The sequence below is a fragment of the Styela clava genome, chromosome 4 (assembly GCF_964204865.1).
Source record: "Styela clava chromosome 4, kaStyClav1.hap1.2, whole genome shotgun sequence".
NCBI classification, from domain to species: Eukaryota; Metazoa; Chordata; class Ascidiacea; order Stolidobranchia; family Styelidae; genus Styela; species Styela clava.
The window spans coordinates 4,529,022-4,549,972 of record NC_135253.1 but is presented as its reverse complement, the minus strand read 5'-3'; the positions used below and the strand labels follow the sequence as shown (position 1 = coordinate 4,549,972).

Below are 20,951 nucleotides of genomic sequence, written 5' to 3'. Positions count from 1 at the left end.
CTATGAGGCAATAAAGCAATAGCTGATTACACTTTTCCCTGGTTTCCAAAGAGGTGTTGTGCCAGCGGAAAACGGATGTACGTGCTGTGTATCAAGATAATGTTATGCAGCATACGATCCAGAGTTATGAAAATTATCATTTTATGAAACTATTTGGGAGCAATTTCTTCATTTTCCAGAATTGCGCGACTAAAACGTTTATAATGTGCCCGTAAAAATGCCCGTAACGTTGACATAGCACTTCACTTCACGAAACAATCACGGTTTAGTCGCCGTGAATACTAATATTTCTAATAAAAATTTTCGTTAATTGTAACCTTGAGGTTGTTCAGTGTTTGGTTACCTCAAACTACGGGCGATTATTCCAGAAACTAAAAAAAACCTCACGACTCCAGACGACAAACTATGCGGTCTTTTCAAATCAATATAAACTAATGTAACAATGCGTGACATATTGTAGACTACAAATTTAAAATGTCGCCAGTCGCCATAGTTTTGATTTAGGTTAGTACAGTATGTCTATATCGACATCTAGTGATCCCTATTTATGATTCAAATTTCACCGCAGTTTGCTTCTTCGCACTGGCATTAAAACATTGTGACCGAATGCATTTAGAAAAATAAAATATTGTTTGGCCATTGAAGGTTTCCAGATGGGAGGATTTGAATCGCTTTTGCTATGCGATAATATTCAAATCGATGAAGGTTGAAGGAAGAGACTTAGGAAACGATGTAGATTCTATACCGGTGTAGCATTAATCTTGTTATTTACTAGCCCAATGCTATTGAATATATACTATATATATCCCTTTAAATTCCAATCAATCAGATTTATTGTATGATTATTGTAGGCTGTGAACTTGTTTTGATAAAAGTAAAGTTTGTTGACCACCTTGGGATGCAAGTTTGACTTGACTGGCGATTTGAAATGCTTTTGGACTGATTCCTCATTGGACAATACATTGTTATCTCGTATTAAGCACAGATTTGAAACCAGCAATATATCATTTGATTTTTTTTACTCTGGAGCTGTGTTGATCAATTCGTCATTTCATCTGATACTGAATTTTGAGGACATTCTATTAAGCTCACTTTATTTCTTATGTCCAGAAATGGATATTTTATCATCATAAGAATGTGCATGACTGTCAAGATATTCCTTATCGGCCTATCATTAAAACTTTCTAAGTGCACCAGGGGCATAAAATAGCATCAGGTCATTTCCACTAATAAGTTATTTATAATATTGCAGTTTGCTATGATTATAGGTTTTGAAAAAAAAATATATGTCTCCATCGGAATGTGGTAAGGATATTATGCTTCTCGACACAATGTGGCTTAGTGGAATTTCCATTTATTGACAGCTAAGACTTTTTACTCATCAAAACAAATATTTTTGTGTGGGAGTCTCTGTAAACAAATATCCGTTTCAAAATTTTTAATAGTGGAAGAAGAAAACATTTTCATGTCATGCTCTTGACTTGTCAGGTTGTATCGTCTAGTATTCGTTGACAAAATTAACGTGCTTTCGATTGATATTACACTGATAGCGAAGTGCAGAATGAAAGAAACTAACAACTTGTACTTGTTTCTTTGTTTAGTATGGAGTTGAGATAAGTCTCCTCAAATCTACATTGGAAATGCTCGAATTCATTTCACTCACTAATAATTGTGATTTTGTGTATGACTTCCATTTGCAAAATAAACAGATATATTATCAACTTTGTCGATTTTTGTGCCGAAATAATGTAGTAGATATTTGCGTTTGTACCTCGCTTGTCATACTACAGCAGATTGTCTAGGGGAGTTGCAGGTTCGCCTCCCGATTAGGGGACGTATATTAGAGATGTATCAGGATAATGTTATGCAGCATACGTGTCCAGGGTCATGCAAATTATTATGTTTAAGGAATTTAAGGTATTTGGGAGCAACATATATATATATATATATTGCCGAAAGTGAAACACAAAATCGGAATCATGAAATACTATGAATTCTAAAAATGAAACTACCATTGGTTTGAACGGGGATACATAGTATCACCCCCGCATTCGTAAAAGAACGAAATGGCATACAATTAAGTTTCTGTTTGCGGAGGCTCACATTCCTAATTGACTTCTTCCTCGTTATAATTCAGTACTATTGGGCATTGAAGAGCGCTGACTATGAACATATCTTTTTTAATGCAAATATATTTTAGAAATAACTATCAATTTCATCTGGGATATTTACAATGAATAATCTTTTAGGTATTATTGCTATACTCCTGCTTTTTGCCGTAGCGGAAATTTCGGCAATTTGCTGTGGTCGTGGACAAAACGGTGAGTGTGAAAATTATATTCGTAGACGCATGATATGCTGGTTCAAATGGTGTACATTAGTTATTCTTTCTAGTGTTTTTTTTTTGATATTCGAATATTAAATATATATATATATATTTATTTTTGTTCTATTTGGGAATCCCAATTCAGGATTCGATTAAGTAGTAATTCCACTTTCAAAAAAGGACTTGTGATATTGTCTTGAGTTATCTACAAATGTTCTTGTAACAAGTTAATCCCATTACAAATGAAATATGTTCCAGGATTGAAAAAGGTTCCATAGTGTTTCACGTTATTTTCACAGGCTTCTGCAAAGACTGCGCTAAAGTTAGCATATGGAACCGCAGGAAGTGCTGTGGTTCCGGTAGTGGAAACGGAAAGGGATGCAACATAGTGTGCTGTGACTGTGGATTATGTAGAACTGGGCGTGCATCGATTAAATTCCTCTGTGAGTATTTGATATTGTTCAAGATTCAAATTATAGAAATTACCGGTACTTGATAACCATGCGATGAGTCCTGTTTGCCTGCCCACTAAAATTGCCGTCACATGGAACGAATGAAATGCCTTATTGATTAAATTGATGCCACTTGTACAATAAATGGCCAGACTATTGTTTCGAATAGGTTAATTTCAGCCGGAAGCGTCTTTATTCCTAACGTCATTCGCTTACTGTCCATATATTTGAGCAATGTTCGTTCGTTTTTATGATGAACTCCATAACCGTACACTGTGTAGACCTGTGATGACCGGTGAAGTTACTGGTAATTATATGTAAAATCGTTGGGTTTCATGCAACTGTAATGATTTTTTTTCCTTTTTTTATTCTTTCTCATCTGGATTCAGCTGGTTGGATTTTGAGCAAAAAATTCTCTTGTAAACTGGAATTGGGAGACGAGCGGCTTCAACAAAAAAATCAGGAGGATCTGAAAAATACCTGGGACGTGTTTAACGAACTTGATGAAAATGAAGACGGAATCATATCGCAATCTGAGTTTCGTGAAGCAATGACTGCAAGATTGCTGGTGAGATATATATACAAACAGAACACTGTACTGTACATCAACCGATTAAGTTCTTTATTTACCACAGAAATCTTAATTGCCCAACTCGGCAAAAACTTGGTGAAATGGAGTATAGGAGCGTGTTTGTTGTAGAGATGTACCAATGTATGGTTATCGGGAATATCGGCTATTTCTCGGTATCAGCTAAATGTATACCGCTATTTCCTATATATTTAGCTTTTCAATGTGATCCAGAATGCTTCGAAAATAGGTTGAAATACGGATGTTGAAATTAATCGCCTCGTTAACTCTCAACTAATTTGGCTATTTTTGCTGCCAACTTTTCAAACGGACATTTTAATATGACATGGTAATTATGAAGAAATATATCAATCGAATATTTTCCAATGTGTAAAATACAACGTTATATTTGCACAAAATTAGTTTTCTAATTGAGTCTCTAGTTTACGAACGTCGGTGCACAATGCATCCGAATCAATTTATGCATCTGTATCACAAACTTCGATTTCTCATCTTATCTGAAATATTTCTATTTCAAGCTGAAATAATGTGCAGTATAAATAATGCTTAAAGACTATTGTTACAACCCGTCCGCCCTGCACCCCTAAAGTTATAATTACATAGTTACGGAATATCGACTTTTCGAAATATTGGCGTTTTTCTGTTGGTATCGGCGACAAAAGTAGTATCGGTACGTCTCTAGTGTGTTATATCGGTAGTAAGGCATAACTCACTATCGAGTAATTAGCGCAAATTTGTTCTCCATAACAGCACTTTACATTTTATATCACCAGGACAACGAATCCGGTCAATTAGTTGCTTCTCATTTATTGGACTCCAACAACGAAGAAGATGTATTGGCCCTTCTTGATGTCGTTACTGAGCAACACGAACAAGACTTGGAACAAAGCAGAGATCTTGACGATCTTATGAAGCAGGAATTCCAGAAACTCGATGCTGATAACGACGGAATGATCCAAGCAACTGAATTTGACAAAGATCTTGAATAAACAGGAACAGAATATTTGTTGCAAAATTACTCATTATCTCTTTCACATTCTAAAAGTAACTAATCAAATTCAACTATGAATATTTTCAACATCACGATCTGTCAACGTTATTTTACCTAGAACACTGATGAACACGAATTCGATTTAAACATATAACCACTGGTCAACGCGAAAATCATGACATGCTATTGTAAATATTTATATCCAAGACTCTATATACTACATAAATCTATAATTCCAGTTAATGTTCTAAGAGAATATTTTTATCTTATTTGATCAGATCAGTAGACACGAATGATGACTAAACATGATATCGTTGTGACCATACTAGAGTAATAAAATTCTCTTCGTTTGTGTTATATATGAATTATGTTTATCATGATTCAATTAAATTTGAATATATATTCAACAGAAACAGCCACCTATAGCGAACGAAGACTTTGTCGTGGAACCAGTATTTTGTCGAGGCTATCATTGATCCCGATTTTAAAAACAGTGGCGATCGAACGAATCCCATTTCGCCCCATTATTGTTTTGTCAATCCTATGCAAATTATCGAAACGGTTGAGCTGAATCAATTGTTAAAACTTTTGATATAGTTTGGCACGCCCGACTCCTGCACAAAATTCGATCCCATATCGCAGGGGTGGCCAACCTGCTTCCGACTGATCGGTAATAAGGTCATACACAAAAACGAATGAGTATATACTGGATATGCAGATAACTGCACACACGCATGCAAAACATTTCGCCGCTGCTAATAAGATCGTTCTTTGGGCGCATTCCTAATGAAATCGTCACAAAAATTTGTATTTTGTTTGTTGAGTGAATATTTCATCATTTATATAAGATTTATTCGAATCATACAACTCAGATCTAACATCTGACTCATTTTTAGTTGTAAGTGTTGAAAATTACCCAGAAACTTAGCCAAATGTCCATATAGCGGAAAAGAAATATCCCCAAACCATAAATGTTACATGACTGCTAAAACTTCGGTATTCAATTTCCAATTTCCTCCGAATCCGATTCTTCACTCGAATTAGAACAAATTGGGCATTCTGATGCCACTGCTACCGTTGCGAATACAATTTATCGCACTACTCTTGGAGCGAAACAGGTTCATTTCTAAACCTTGGCAGTACCGAAACTTTTATTCGTTACGTAATTATAGGCTCTATCGGTCTTGCCAAGAGTCAAATACTATATTCGTTTATCGTATTTTGCACTATCACAGTACTGTATTATTCCTTTTTTAAAACACACAACATGCGCTGCATAAAACTGGATCTTGTTTCTTTGTTTGGTCTGATGTTGAAAAAAATCTTCTCGACATCTACATTGAAGATACCTGGATTCATTTTACTTGATAATAATTGTATGTATTTGTATGAATTTAGTATGATGTATGATTCGCATTTTCAAAATAAAAAGATTCTTAATAACCTGAATGATTCTTGATGCACATTAACACAAATATATTTCTGTAACGTTTCGTCGGATCAAGGTCACCCTTTTTCAGACATACATAGTTCAACTAGTAGTTATAGTTGAACTATATATGCCTGAAGAAGTCCATGGCCAAACGAAACGTTACAGAAATATATTTGTGTTAGTGTGCGGCAAGACTATTGATCACTCAGAATAGTTAACTTTACTCTTGCTACAGCATCCTTGCATTGATTTAATCATAAGAATCTAAAATATTCAAGAGTAATTTTGTAATGACTCGTTAGATACGCATGTATCCAAAGTAGTTTTATGTTATCAATTTGTTTGAGGATATTTTTGAAAAAATATTCAATACATTTCAGTTGAATATTGATTTCAAAATTTATAAATCTCCAAATTTGAAGGTTTTATTTCGCTGGATGGTGTTAGTAGATAGATGATGATGGTTAACTCGTTGCTAATCTTCAACGGCGAATTTCGTTGAATTTAATAGAATGCCCCATTGTGTACCAGGGGTCTTCGTAGAATGCACCCCACCAACGCAGAGGAACTGAAGAGAGATTTTCAGTCAGCACATTTTGCATGTTATCAAGATGAACTGTTGTGGGGTATGACATCATAGATTGGCGCTATTGGACATTTACCAAGAACTACACGCACCGGCAGTTTTATGTTTTATATTTCCCACCAAGCGTTAATTTGATTATTTTGTGGACAGATCATTGCTAATAGCCAAAGAATAGTTCTCTGAAAAGAGATTTTGAGCCAGCACATTTCTCGTATTATCAACGATCAGCTATTGTGGGGTACTATGATATCATAGATTGGCGCCTAGCCCTATTGGATATTTATCAAGAACTACGCGCGCCGGCAGTTTTATATTTCCCACCAAACGTTAATTTTAATATTTTGTGGGCAGTTTAATACCAATAGCCAAAGAATAGTTTCTGAAAGGGGTTTTGAGCAAGCACATGTTCCGTGTTATCAACGATAAAATGTTATGGCGTACTATGACATCATAGATTGGCGCCAACTGTATATTTATCAAGAACTACGCGCGCCGGCAGTTCTATGTTTTATATTTTCCACCAAGCGTTAATTTGATTATTTTGTGGACAGTTTATTGGCAATAGCCAAAGAATAGTTCTCTGAGAAGATGTTTTCAGCCAGCACGTTTCTCGTATTGTCAACGATCAACTGTTGTGAGTATTATGACATCATAGATTGGCACCTATTAAATCAAGAACTACACGCACCTGCAGTTTTATGTTTTATCTTTTCCACCAAGCGCTTATTTGATTAGTTTGTGGACAGTTTATTGCCAGTAGCCAAATAATAGTTAACTGAAGAGAGATTTTCAGCCAACACATTTTTTTAATCAACGATCAGCTGTTGTGGGGTATTAGGATAATATAGATTGGTACCTAATGTATAGTTATCATGTACCACTGGTACTGAGTGAGTACTGGTAGTTTTATGTCTTTTTGTGCGCAATCATCATGTAAGTAAAGCCTAACCACCCCTTAATGCTAATACCTCATCAATGACTAGCCGATTCGGAGTTTATTACGCTTTTTTAATGTGCTAATTATATGAACGACCCGTAATGTGCATATAATTCGTAGATGCAACCGCATATACCTAAATTGTAATTTTACAAAATGATCTGGCAGTATTTGTACATCACTTTGATGGCTGTATTTGTATATTCAGTTGGCTATATATGCATATGACTTGGCAGTATAAATATACATATATTTGGTTGGCTGTATATGTATATGAGGTGGCTGTAAATGCATATTCCTTACAGTATATGTATGGCACGTTACCAACTTTATCGGCACATCGGCAAATCATGAAACGTAGCTCACTAGTCTACTGCAATACAAAAGCAGTTTGCTCGCAGCCTAAACTCGGCAAAACAAGTGCGTTACAACAATGCAGAATATACTCAGATCGGCGATTTCCCACGTAGGTTCAACTAAGGGCCGGATTTAGACGATAAGACATTCTACCCTAACATTCTACACTTCCACGCTCTATTAGTGACGTCTATTAGTGCTGTGATCAGTCACATAGCGTTCACGAAAATACTATTTGAGGGAAATAACAAAGTAGAACCTGGGTTGTATTTATTCTGTGGTATGTGATCTGTTTTAGAAAAATAAGGAAGTCGCTTTGAAGGAAAACTCGTGACTTTAATGCAAGTCAAGACTTACAAGTACAACTGCGCCCCATAAAATTTCTTTTAAGTTTTCGTGTGGCCTATTTCACGCATTTACCGTTCATACAAGACGCCAAACGTGCATTGTCCTTGCCGAGCAGCGATGAAAAACAGAGGTCTGCTGAATTAGCGGAAAAAATAAGGCTCTTGAAATAATGTTGTTAAAGCTATTTTGAAGTCAATTACCGTTTCTATATAACAATGCAAGATGTCGATAAAGCGCGTTGAGGAAGAAACGTCTATCAGGCAAGAAAGCAACAATAGCTGATTATCACTTTCCCCAAGTTTTCAAAGCTGCGTTGTGACAGCGGAAACGGATGTACGTGCCACGAAAAAAATAAGGCTCTTGAAATAATGTTGTTAAAGCTATTTTAAAGTCAATTACCGTTTTTATATAACAATGCGAAATGTCGATGAAGCGCACTGAGGAAGAAACGTCTATAAGGCAAGAAAACAACAATAGATGATTATCACCTCTTCCAGGTCTCTAAAGCGGTGTTGTGACAGCCGAAACGGATGTACGTGCCGTGTATCACGATAATGTTATGCAGCGTACGGCCAAGGGTCATGCAAATTACATTTAAGAAACTATTTGGGAGCAAATTCTTCATTTTCCAGATTGCTCGACCGCGCCACTAAGCCGTTTATAATGTGCTCATGTTCCATAGTGATATGTGGGTTATATATCGACATTAATCTATAAACTACAGATAACTACAAGCTTTTGGTAATATATGTATGTATTGCCTGAAGTAAAACGCAAACCTGTATGTAACCTTAAGATCCTAAAAAATATTCTTAAAAGAAACCACCGTTGGTTCAAACAAAAATACAGAGTATCACTTACGTATTCGTGAAAACAAATATGGTATGCAATCAAATATATTTGTTCGGAGGCCAATATTCTTAATTGACTTCGTTCTAGTTATAGCTCAGTAGTAATATTAGGCATCGAAAAACATATCTTTTTTTTGATGAGATTATATTTTTAGAAACAACTATTATTCTCATCTGAGATATTTACGATGGATAAATTATTAGTTCTCAGTGCTATATTCCTGCTGTTTGCCGTAGCGGAAATTTCGGCACGTTGCTGTGGTCGTGGAAAACACGGTAAGTGTGAAAATTTATAGATTGGTGGACGCATTCGCCGTAAATGGTTTATTTCTTCTTTCTAGTGGTATTGTGACATTCAAATATCAAATTTGTTATATATATTTAATATATCGGCGAATTTCGTTCTATTATCTGTTATGGATATATAGTAATGACCTCTCAAGTTTTCTGATAATGTAGACTCTAATAAACGGATATGTAGATTTTAGCGACCATATTTTTATTCCCATTAAAAAAGTGTTTGAGACATTGTCTTGATTACTTTTCCACATTTTACAAAAATGAATGGTTCGAGTTAAACTAATTTAATTTTAAATGAAATGTTTTAGGATTGAGAAAGTTTTAAACGTTATTATTTCACAGGCTATTGCAAAGATTGTTCTAAAACTAGCCTACTGGGCAAAAGAAAGTGCTGTGGCGGGGGTAGTGGACACGGGTACGGATGCAACGCATTTTGCTGTAACTGTGGATCATGTAGAAGTGGAAGTCCATCGATTGAATTTTATTGTGAGTTATTGATACTGTTTCAAGATTCAAATTATAGAAATGCCCAGTATATTTATTATCATTCAATAAATCATTTTCTACTGCCTACTGTATAAAATTGCCGTCAAATGGACCAAATGAAATGCCTCATCGATCAAATTTCTGTCATTTGGATAATAAATGACTAAATTATCGTTAAAAATAGGGTATTTTCATTCGGAAATAGCTTCTTTAATTCTTATCGCATTCGCCACCGTGTTCATATATTTGCGTATTGTTCGTGCTTTTCTATACATTGTGTAGACCGGGAATTTTAGTTACCGGTATTTAAAAGTAAAATCGTTAGGTTACATGCAACTGTGATGCTATTTCTTCACTTTTTTCCCTACTTTTATTCAGCTGGTTGGTTCCTACACAAAAAATACTCTTGTAAATCGAAATATGGTGACCAGGAGGTTCAGCTAAATAATCAAGAAGATCTGAAAAATACCTGGAACGTGTTTAACGAACTTGATCAAGATGAGGACGGCGCTATATCGCAATCAGAGTTTCGTGAAGCAATGGTTGCCAGATTATTGGTGAGATATGCAAAGAACGTTGCGGTGTACCATTTAGCGTATATTTACCGTTTAAGTTCTTCATCACAGAAATCCCTTATTGCTCAATCATGACCGTGCCTTTATAACAATTTAAAACGAATTATACTTACATTTAAATTGAATTTATATAAATGTACATAATTTGAATTCGCAACAACAATTTACATCAAAATATTTTATCAACAGGACAACGAATCCGGCCAAATTGTTGCTTCCCATATTTTGGACTCCAACAATGAAGAAGATGTATTGGCCTTTCTTGATGCCGTTACCGAGCAAAACGAACAGAACTTGGAACAAAGCAAAGATTTTGATGATCTTATGAAGCAGGAATTCCAGAAACTCGATGCTGATAACGATGGAATGATCCAAGCATCTGAATTTGACAAAGATCTTAAATAAACAGAAACAGAAGATTTATTGCAAAATTATTCCTAATATCTTTCTCATTCTGAAAATAACTAATCGAATTTAACTATAAATATTTTCAACACCCTACCCTCTCATTGTCACCCTACTTAGAACCCTGATAACATGAATTAGATTTAACCATATAAACATCTGTGCAACGATAATCCTGTCATGCTATTATCAATATTTATATTCAAGACTCTATATACTAGCCTACATATATATACTAATAGTTCCAGTTGAGGTTCTAAGTCTAAAAGAATATTTTTGTCTTATTTAATCAGATTACTAGACACAAATGATGACTGAACATGTTAACTTTGAGGTTTTGTAATTAGAACTACGTTACAAGTAACAAGTAATAAAATCCGCTTCTTTGTGTTACAAAATGATCAGGGCGTTTTGGCATTTTTGATGTCTATTGATATTTTAGTGTCTATTAGTACAATCACATGAAATAAAAAATTCAGCGTGCAACAATAGCCTATTTCTTAGCTACGTCAGTTTTTAGTTGTTATTGGACACGTTAGTGGACATAACGATCGTTTTGCATTATTTTTGGACACCTAGTGGAAAACTTAAAAAGTCGCTTTTCTCTTTGATTACTGGACCAATTTCTTCAAATTTTCAGTGGTTAAAGATGAAATTTTTTTAGAAGGCCATTACTTTTATTTATTTTAAATATTTCTCTTAGCTTTGTTGGATTGGTTTTTTGTTTTCTATGACCTCACTGAATGTTCTGCGGACGCACATCAGCTGATTCCGTTCACGGCGTTTGCCGGTGTATCTGGTATAGTGCTTAGCGAAAGTGGAAATTCTTTTATGCCGAACGGTGGACTGTGGTATGATTTTTGGGAATTGGCGAAATGCTCTACGTGTCCATATATCTGAGCATAGCTCCCTAGTTCTATAAATAGTTGTAAAGAAATAACTAAATTGTCATTATGCCTTCCGATAAGCTCTAGTTGAATTGCAATAATTTAAATTTGATCTCGCGAATGCTCTGATAAACAGTTCGAAACTTCGCTACCATGTTTCTCCTAAAATAGAACAGGGTTACAATCATTTCAGGCTAGGTATTATTAACGGGGAACACGGTGTTAGTACGGCAATACATGTTTCAAACATGTAAACTCGTTTGTAATCGCCAACACTCTTTTTAATAGTAAGCTATAGGGGAAATTCTATAAGGTATATCGCAAGTTTAGCTGGAACATTTAATTATATCACATATACTGAAGCGGCACCTGTAAAATATTGGTATCCGCCTATCATTTCTTTTTTTCAAACTTTTTTATATGGAGGTCAGCTTGACTGTATTGTGTCGGGTGTGCATTCTGGGTCTACCGTTCAATAATTACTTTTTGTTTTTGAATCCTTCATTATGCTGAGGTGGAAATCATCATAATAGCAACCGAAAATACAACTTTCAATGGGAAAAAACAATTGTGTGGCTCACTAAATCAACTGATCTGAATCAGCGTATTGCCAACTGTGCAAATCCCCTATTGTGCCAAGAGTTTCAATCATGAGGATTTTGTACTTGATAAATTTGTTCGCTTTTTGGTTCCTTGTCTTGGCTTTTTTGATCACTGGAATCTGGCATATATGGTAAGGTAAATATGGTAAGTACTTCACTTTACCAAAACAATCACGGTTTAGTCGCTGTAAATACATATACTTAATGAAAAATTTAATAAAATTTTAAGTTAATTGTAACCCCGAAGTTGTTCAATGTAACGTGACCTTAAGAAACTGCGTTCGTTCCGGAAAGTAAAAAAAAGAAACATCACAAACCCTAACTATGCGTTCTCATTGACTTATTATAAACTAATGTAACGATGCGTGGCACTTCGTAAAATACAGAAATTTCGTAGAATTCAAAATGTCGCCAGTTTGGATTTATGTTAGATTACTGTATGTCAAGATCAACATTTTGTGATTTATGACTCAAGTTCCAGTGCAGTATGGTTCTTCTCAACGGCATTAAAAGTCTGTGATCAAATGCATTTAGAAAAAAAATATGTTCGGCCAGCTTATGAAGATGGCAGTTTTTGACAATGACAAGTGGAAAAAGGTTGGGTCGCGACATCTATTAATCGCTCTTGCTATTTGAAAATATTCAAATCGATGAAGGTTATTGGGCGAGAATTACGCTCAAGAACGATGTAGATTTTAAATTGGTATTTAAATATTGTTATTCACTATAGCTTAATGCTATTGAATATATATTATATCACTTTAGATACCAATCATTCAGATTTATTGTATGATGATTGCGAGTTCTGATGACATTGTTTGAATGAAAGTAAGATTTTTGACCCTCTTAAAGGTGCAAGTTTGACATGACTGGCATTCTAAAATCTTTTATCTGATTTCATATGTGACATGAATTATTATCGAATTTCCAAGTGGGATTTAACTAGTATCAGTATATTCCAATAATAGTTATCGACAATATTGCAAAATATACTGTATGTTATTATTGGGATGTGGTATAGACATTATGCAATTCACAGTATGTTTGTACTTTTTTGTTTTTGATGCTTTTTGACTCAATAATGTGGTCTAGTGGAATTTCCATTTATTGACAGCTAATATCCGTAAACAAATATCCGTTTCAAAATTTTTAATATAAGGACATGAAAACACTTTGTAAGTCATGCTCTTAACTTAGCAGGTCGTCTCTATCATTTTCCATACACCAATGTATGCGAAATATTATATAATGAACATAATCATGATGCATATTTTGTTGAATTCAATAATTTTTTTGTTGTTTTACAATTAATTCCGTTTTGGTTCAACAAATACTCTTTATTTTTCGGCAAAACGAGTGTTCGCAATGTATTGTCCGCACTTGCTGACAAGATAGCATGTCTTGGATTGATATTACACTGATATATAAGTGCTGTACAGCGGAAATAAAATGTTGTTGTTAATGTAATTTGTTGTACTTGTTCTTTTGTTTGGTCTTGAGTTGGAGCAAAATAGAAAAATATTCTCCACTTTGTTGATTCTTTTACCGAGGTAATGTAGTAGAGTAGTAGACATTGGCATTTGCACAGTACTCGTCATCGATTCTAATCGAATTTGGGATGTGTATTAGAGATTCCTGGCCTGACCACCCAAATTACAGAGTCCGCCACTTCTATATATACTGACTTCGATATGGAAGAGGACACTTTTTTTTTTTTTCGTTATTTTATCAACCGTCGTCAAATGCCTTCGGCCTTCCACTTTTGATATTTTTAGAGTCATGCAAATTTTTTTTAAATCGCACCTGCTAAAAAGTGATAACTTATTTCTAGAAACGCCAAGTAACCCTTTGCTCAATCGCGCACGTTCCACCCTCCCCGACCAGCGTATAGGATTAATAAAGTAATGAAATATCTGTGAATTTTGCCCGTTTAATAATGTTGTGGTGAGTCACATAATGTTCACGAAAATACTATTTGTTAGAAACAACGAGATAGCAGCTGAGTTATGATCTATCTGAGTATGTGATCTGTTATAGAATAAGAAAGCCGTTCTGAGCGAAATTACGTGACTATAATGCAAGTCAAAGCCCATAGACTTTGTTTCAAGCTTCTGTCAGGGACTATTTTATGCATTCACCGTTCATACAAGACGCATTGAGGAAGACAGGTCTTCATGTCTCATATAATGCAAGAAAGCAACAATAGCTGATTATCACCTTCGTCAGATTTCCAAAGCAGTCCTGTGGTTGTGACAGCGGAAAACGGATGTACGTGCAGTGTATCAAAATAATTTTATGTAACATACGTGCCCAGGGTCATGTAAATTGACAGGTTTAAGGAATTTAACGTATCTGGGAGCAGTTTCTTTATTATCCATATCGCACGACCGTGCGACTAGGATGTTTGTGATGCCCTTATGTTCCATAGATTAATATAGATAGCTTGAAGTTAGATTTAGTTTGTAGACTAATATGGATTTATATATATATTATGCCGAGAGTAAAACACAAAGTCTGTACCATAAAACTATCTGAATTCTAAAAATGAAACTGCCTTTGCTTTGAACGAAAATACATAGTATCACTCCCGCATTCGTGAAAGAACAATGTGGTATGCAATTTAGTTGCGTTTTTCGGAGGTTGGCATTCTCAATTGCCTTCTTTCTCGTTATAACTGAGTACTATTGGACATTGAAGAACGCTGACCATAAACATATCTTTTCAATAAAATCATATTTATAGTAATAACTCTCGATCTCAACGGGGATATTTACAATGAATAATCTTATAGTTATTAGTGCTATATTCCTGCTTTTTGCCGTAGCGGAAATTTCGGGAATTTGCTGTGGTCGTGGAAAAAATGGTGAGTGTGAAAAAATTATAGATTGCTGGACGCATTTGCCGGTCTAAATGGTTTAGTTCTCTATTCTAACGATTATTTTGATATTCGAATATTAATTTTGTTCTATTTAGGACATCAGCAAATCTTGTTCTATTGGGATATCCCCAGGGTCGGATTCAGGATTTATATATAAATGAGGTCATTTAACATCTTGTTAGATATTGTCTGTTTTAGTCATAGAAATCATCTTTCAAGTTTTCCGGATAATGTAGACTTCAATAAACGTATATGTAGATCTTTGCACGTGAGAGATTTTTTGCACCTATATTTTCAGTGGCAATTCCACTTTCAGAAAAGTACTTGTGACATTGTCTGGCAGGAGCAGGCCTGCCCAATCGTTTTGGTGTCGCGGGCCACTTTCACATGAGAAAATTCATTGCGGGCCGCAAATGTTTTTACCAAACTTGAACCCCAGCTAAGTTCTGATTTACGTTAGAAATTACAAAATACGTTATAAGCAAGTTCAGGGTAGGGGCTGAGCAAAATATTCGAATATTAAAGTAGCAGTTTACTGTTCTAATGTCTGGTAACTAGGGCTGGGAATAGTTAACCGGTTAACGGATTTTAGATGGTTAACGGTTACAATTTATTTTAATCGTTAACTGACGTCCCAGGTACAAATCATTTTTATAATGTAAAATTTCTTCAAAAATGATTACGTCATCGCAAATTTATCTTCTGTGGCGTTTAATTCGAGAGATTGTTATTAATTGTATTGGTAAGGACCGGTAAAGACCCAATAATTGTGAAAAATAATTGAAGTACCAAGATTGCTGATTATGAAAATTTGACAATGATATATTATTCAGAATCAGTTTTCGGTCGAAATATATTGTTCACGACTTTATTACAAAATCGTGTATTCAATGTCGTCCAACAAGTGCGCAGTTGATGTTTTTTTTTATGATATCTCAGAGTAGAATTTGCACGTCGAAAACTGAAAATTTGCAATATAAATGACATTTAATAACGAATTCGGGTTTTACTAAAATACTTCCATAAGTCAGAAGCAATTATTACGTCAAACGTTAACCGGTTAACCAATTAATTTGACCCGGTTAACGGTTAAAGTGTTTTCCCTGAAATTCCCATCCCTACTGGTAACACGTGATCTAACCGCGGCACGTCACTTACGCATCGCTCAATCAAACGTTTAGACAGCACAACACACTGGCGGATTTCTGACGAGAACACACTTTTCACTAACAGACAAAGACGTCAAAATTGAGTGTTATATTCGCGTTATGATGTTTTTATTTATTTATTTATTTCAAGTGTCAATTCTTAAATGAGCATAATGTGCGCCAAATGTCGCGTGAATTTTATGCCAATAAATAAATTTTATCAGAATTTTGAACCGATCTGCAGTGACGTGATCCCATGAGTTTTACTATATGCAAAAAAATAATACAACAAATCCCGAAGCCAGTAGCAAAGATATTTTTCACTACGGTCAAAGTCGACACGAGATAATAATCAAAATGAATTTGAAAATTTGGGTTGCAAATTCATTCCTATAATTTTCCTCAGCGTCTTGTCGCCGATGATCGCACAGTAGCTTTCGAGTTTGTGGAACAGAACGCGCAGTTCTGCAAAAAATATAAAAAAAAACTTGAACATCGATGTCCACTTTAGCCTAAATAAAATGCTAGAAAATTCAAAAGTCTGCTTATAAACTCATTTAAAAGGACGGGCTGTAAACAGCCTGGCGGGCCACATGCAGCCTGCGAGTTGGGCAGCCATGGTCTAGAGCAGGGGTCGGCAACCTTTTGTCGCTCGCGGGCCAAAATTAAGGGTGCAAGTCATTGGCGAGCCGCACATATTTTAAGTTGAAAAATCGAACGGATGGTACTTTTTATAATAAAAATCAAGCAGTGATACATCTCTCGAATAGAGTATAGATTTATTTCCTCATTGCATCTCATAAAATTCACTTGCATATTTTCGGCGCCATTGAACCCTTTGCACTTAGCATCAACTTTTCTGCGTTTTGTTGACATTTGCTTAATAATAATTAAATTATATGCTCAATAAACGAGTAATTGTGAATTATATATTTGTTAGGTTATAATATAAAGAATATATTCGTCAAAACGGATGTTTTGTTACCATAATTTAGTGAAGCGTCGCGGGCCGGATTATAGTGCTCCGCGGGCCGGATCCGGCCCGCGGGCCGTAGGTTGCCGATCCCTGGTCTAGAGTATTTCTACACATTTTACTTAAATGAATGGTGTTCTTGTAACAAGTTAATTCCCTTTCAAATGGAATCTGTTCTAGGATTGAAAAAGTTGGATAGTGCTGTACGTTATATTTTGACAGGCTTCTGCAAAGACTGCGCTAAAGTTAGCATATGGGGACACAGGAAGTGCTGTGGTTCCGGTAGTGGACACGGGAAAGGATGCAACATATTGTGCTGTAACTGTGGATTATGCAGAAATGGACGTGCATTGATTACATTCCTTTATGAGTTGTTGATACTGTTTTGAAAGTACCATGGAATGCCTCAGTGTTTAAATTGCTGTTACTTGGACAATAAATGACCAAGTTACCGTTAAAAATAAACTAATATCAGCCGGAAATGCCTTCTTTATTCCTTGATGCCCCCACCTTCGTGCCCATATATTTGAGCATTGCTCGATCGTTTTTATAACAAAGTCTGAAACTCTACATTGTGTAGACCGGTGATTCAAGTTAAAGGTAATTAAAAGTAAATCGTTGAGTTTCATGCAACTGCGATGCTTTTTTTTTTTTTTCATTTCAATTCAGCTGGTTGGTTTTTGAGCAAAAAATACTCTTGTAAATTGAAATTGGGAGACGAGGAGGTTCAACAAAAAAATCAGGAAGATCTGAAGAATACCTGGGACGTGTTTAATGAACTTGATAAAGATGAAGACGGAGCTATATCACAATCCGAGTTTCGTGAAGCAATGGTTGCCAGATTATTGGTGAGATAAACCACTGTACTGTACATCAACCAATTAAGTTCTTTATTTACCAAAGAAATCTTACATTGCTTAATTTAGCAAAAAATTGGTAAAATGGCGTACAGAATCGTGTGTGTTATTGAGAATGGCCGATGTATTGTTATTGGCATCGCCAATATCGGTCATTTTTTCGGTATCGGTTAAATGTAGACCGATATATTTAGCTTTTTCATCTGATCCAGAATGCTTTTAAAAATAAGTTGGAATACAAATGTTGAAATTACTTGTGTCGTTACCTTTTAACTAATTTGGCTATTTGTGCTGCCAAATTTTTATATTGGCATGGTAATTATGAAAATATATATATATATATATATATCAATCGAATATTTTCCAATGTGTAAAATACGAAGTTATATTTGCACAAAATGAATTTTCTAATTGAACACCTAATTTACGAACGTCAGTGCACAATGCCTCCGAATCAATTAATACATCAGGATCACAAACATCAATTTCCTATTATCTGGAATATCTCTTTTTCAGGCTTAAATAAAGCGTGCTATGAATAATGCTCACAGACTATCGTTTTAACTCGTCTGCCCTGAACACCCAAAGCAATGGTTACATAGTATCGGGATATGGCTTTTCGAAATATCCGTGTCGGCGTTTTTTCTGTTGGTCTCGGATCGGTATCGGCGCGGAAAGTGGTATCAGTTCATCTCTAGTGTGTTAGGGTTAGGCTTATATGGTAGTAAGGCGTGACTCACTATCTAGTAATTGCCCTAACAGCACTTTTATCTTATATCACCAGGACAACGAATCCGGTCAACTAGTTGCTTCCCATGTTTTGGACTCCAACAACGAAGAAGATGTATTGGCCCTTCTTGATGTCGTTACCGAGCAAGACGGACAGGACTTGGAACAAAGCAAAGATCTTGATGATCTTATTAAGCAGGAATTCCAGAAACTTGATGCTGATAACGACGGAATGATCCAAGCAGCTGAATTTGACAAAGATCTTGAAAAAACAGAAACATAAGAAAACTTCTCAAAATCTCTTTCACATTTTGCAAGTAGCTAATCCAATTCAACTAGAAATATTTTCAACATCACGATCTCTCATTGTTAATTTATCAAGAACCCTGATAAACACGATTTAAATTTAACTAATTCATTATTGCAATGCTGAACAATAATGTGATTTTTCGTGATGTCAAGAATTTGGTTTGAATGAGGTAATTTTGTCTTCATGTTTCGGTATTTTAAAAATGTTACTTGAAGATTCGATATTGAAAAAAGTATATTGTATTGTTCTGTGTTATCACAAAAAGCTTGACTATTCATACAGTAAAATCAGTTCCATTATGTTATGCTTTCTTATATTAGTTCTATTACTAGTTCGGGGACTGTCTGTGTTAGCCAATTGACCTACCCATAGGTTTCAGTCCTTTTATACAACTTGATGTAAAGTGAGCGAACAAAATTAGTTACAGAGAAGGTTTCTGAACTGGAGATTTCAATCTGGTCTAGAAAATTTCTGATTTGAACCATTTATTCGTAAAATTCTTGTCATTCTCAAAGTGCGTCGTTTCAATTTTGCTAGTCTGAAAAAGTACAACAAATATAGTACTTTGTGTAAAATTGATGTTCTCTTTGCGGCCCCTAAATTCGTTTCGCGGCCCCTAAAATTCGTTTCGTGGCCCCTAGTTTGGGAAGCCCTGGTATAGATCATTATCTCTTTAAGCGTTTTAGCAGGGTTAATGCACAGATTTGAAATCAGCAGTATATCATTTTATTTTTCTTATACTTCGGTGCTATTGATCAATTAGTTATTTCATCTGATGCTGAATTTTGAGAATATCCTAATAGACTGGCTCGCTACATTTCGTATTACGAGAATAGATTTACCTATATTTGGAGCATGAGTAAAAAAATCCTTATAAATATTCTGCATTGGCCTATCATTGGAACTGTCAACGTGATATAGGAATAGCATCTGTACATTTCTATGTTAATTTTAATGATGCATTTTGCTAAACTTGCTATAATTCAAGGTTTTCAAAAATGATATGTCAATAATAGGATGTGGTATATAGATATTATGCAATTCACATGATGTTATTACAATCTTGTTTTAATTATCTGTTTTTGATGTTTTTTGACACAATATTGTGACTTAATGGAATTTCCATTCATTCATAAGTGAAACCTCTTGCTCATCAAAACAAATATTTTTTGTGTGAGAGTCTCTGAAAAAAATTTATTCCTTTCAAAATTTTGAATAGTCGAAAACGAAAATATTTTATAAGTCATGCTCTTGACTTGGCAGGTCGTCTTTCTTATTATCTATACTCCAGTGTATTCGGAATGTTATATATATATATATATATAATAAACATGATCAAATTCATGATGCATATTTTGTTAAATTCAACGACTTTTTGTTGTTTTACAATCAATTCTGATTTGGTTCAACAAATACCCTTTCTTGTTCGGCCAAAATGACTGTTCGCCCTGTAATGTTTAGAATTTGTTGACAAAAGACACATGTCTTATATTGATATTACACTGATAGAGAAGTGCTATATTGTGGAAATTAATAACTTGTTGATGTAATTTGTTGTACTTGTTCCTTTGTTTAGTCTGGTGTTGATATATGTTTCCTCAGATCCACATTGAAGATGCCTGAATTCATTTACTCACTAATAATATTATCAACTTTGTTTTTATATTATCAACTTGATTTATATTCACGAAAATACTATTTGTTAGAAGTAACGAAGCAGAAGCTGAGTTATGATCTTTATTGGTATGTGATCTGTTATAAAATAAGAAAGCCGCTCTGAACAAAATTTCGTGACTCTACTCCAAGTTATAGCCCATAGAATTTGTTTCAAGCTTCTCTCGGGGACTATTTTCAGCCTTTACCCTTAATACAACCCGCATTGAAGTAGATCGATCTTCATGACTCACAAAAGGACAATAGCTGAATATCACT

The 20,951-nt window shown here is 34.9% G+C and overlaps 3 protein-coding genes across 3 annotated transcripts; all 3 read left to right on the top strand.

The window, feature by feature from the left end:
* Positions 1-2,184: 2,184 nt before the first annotated feature.
* On the top strand, positions 2,185-5,822 carry LOC120325698 (uncharacterized). Its single transcript, XM_039391803.2, has 4 exons — positions 2,185-2,321; positions 2,626-2,769; positions 3,168-3,346; positions 4,141-5,822. The coding sequence occupies exons 1-4, from the start codon at positions 2,234-2,236 to the stop codon at positions 4,354-4,356; spliced, it is 627 nt and encodes a 208-aa protein (XP_039247737.2). The 5' UTR covers positions 2,185-2,233; the 3' UTR covers positions 4,357-5,822.
* A 3,145-nt stretch (positions 5,823-8,967) lies between these two features.
* On the top strand, positions 8,968-11,124 carry LOC120326487 (uncharacterized). Its single transcript, XM_039392790.2, has 4 exons — positions 8,968-9,145; positions 9,512-9,655; positions 10,034-10,212; positions 10,420-11,124. The coding sequence occupies exons 1-4, from the start codon at positions 9,058-9,060 to the stop codon at positions 10,633-10,635; spliced, it is 627 nt and encodes a 208-aa protein (XP_039248724.2). The 5' UTR covers positions 8,968-9,057; the 3' UTR covers positions 10,636-11,124.
* A 3,497-nt stretch (positions 11,125-14,621) lies between these two features.
* Positions 14,622-19,134, top strand: LOC120326488 (uncharacterized). The gene is made up of 4 exons (XM_078112085.1): positions 14,622-14,987; positions 17,346-17,489; positions 17,793-17,971; positions 18,765-19,134. The coding sequence occupies exons 1-4, from the start codon at positions 14,900-14,902 to the stop codon at positions 18,990-18,992; spliced, it is 639 nt and encodes a 212-aa protein (XP_077968211.1). The 5' UTR covers positions 14,622-14,899; the 3' UTR covers positions 18,993-19,134.
* Positions 19,135-20,951: the final 1,817 nt, after the last annotated feature.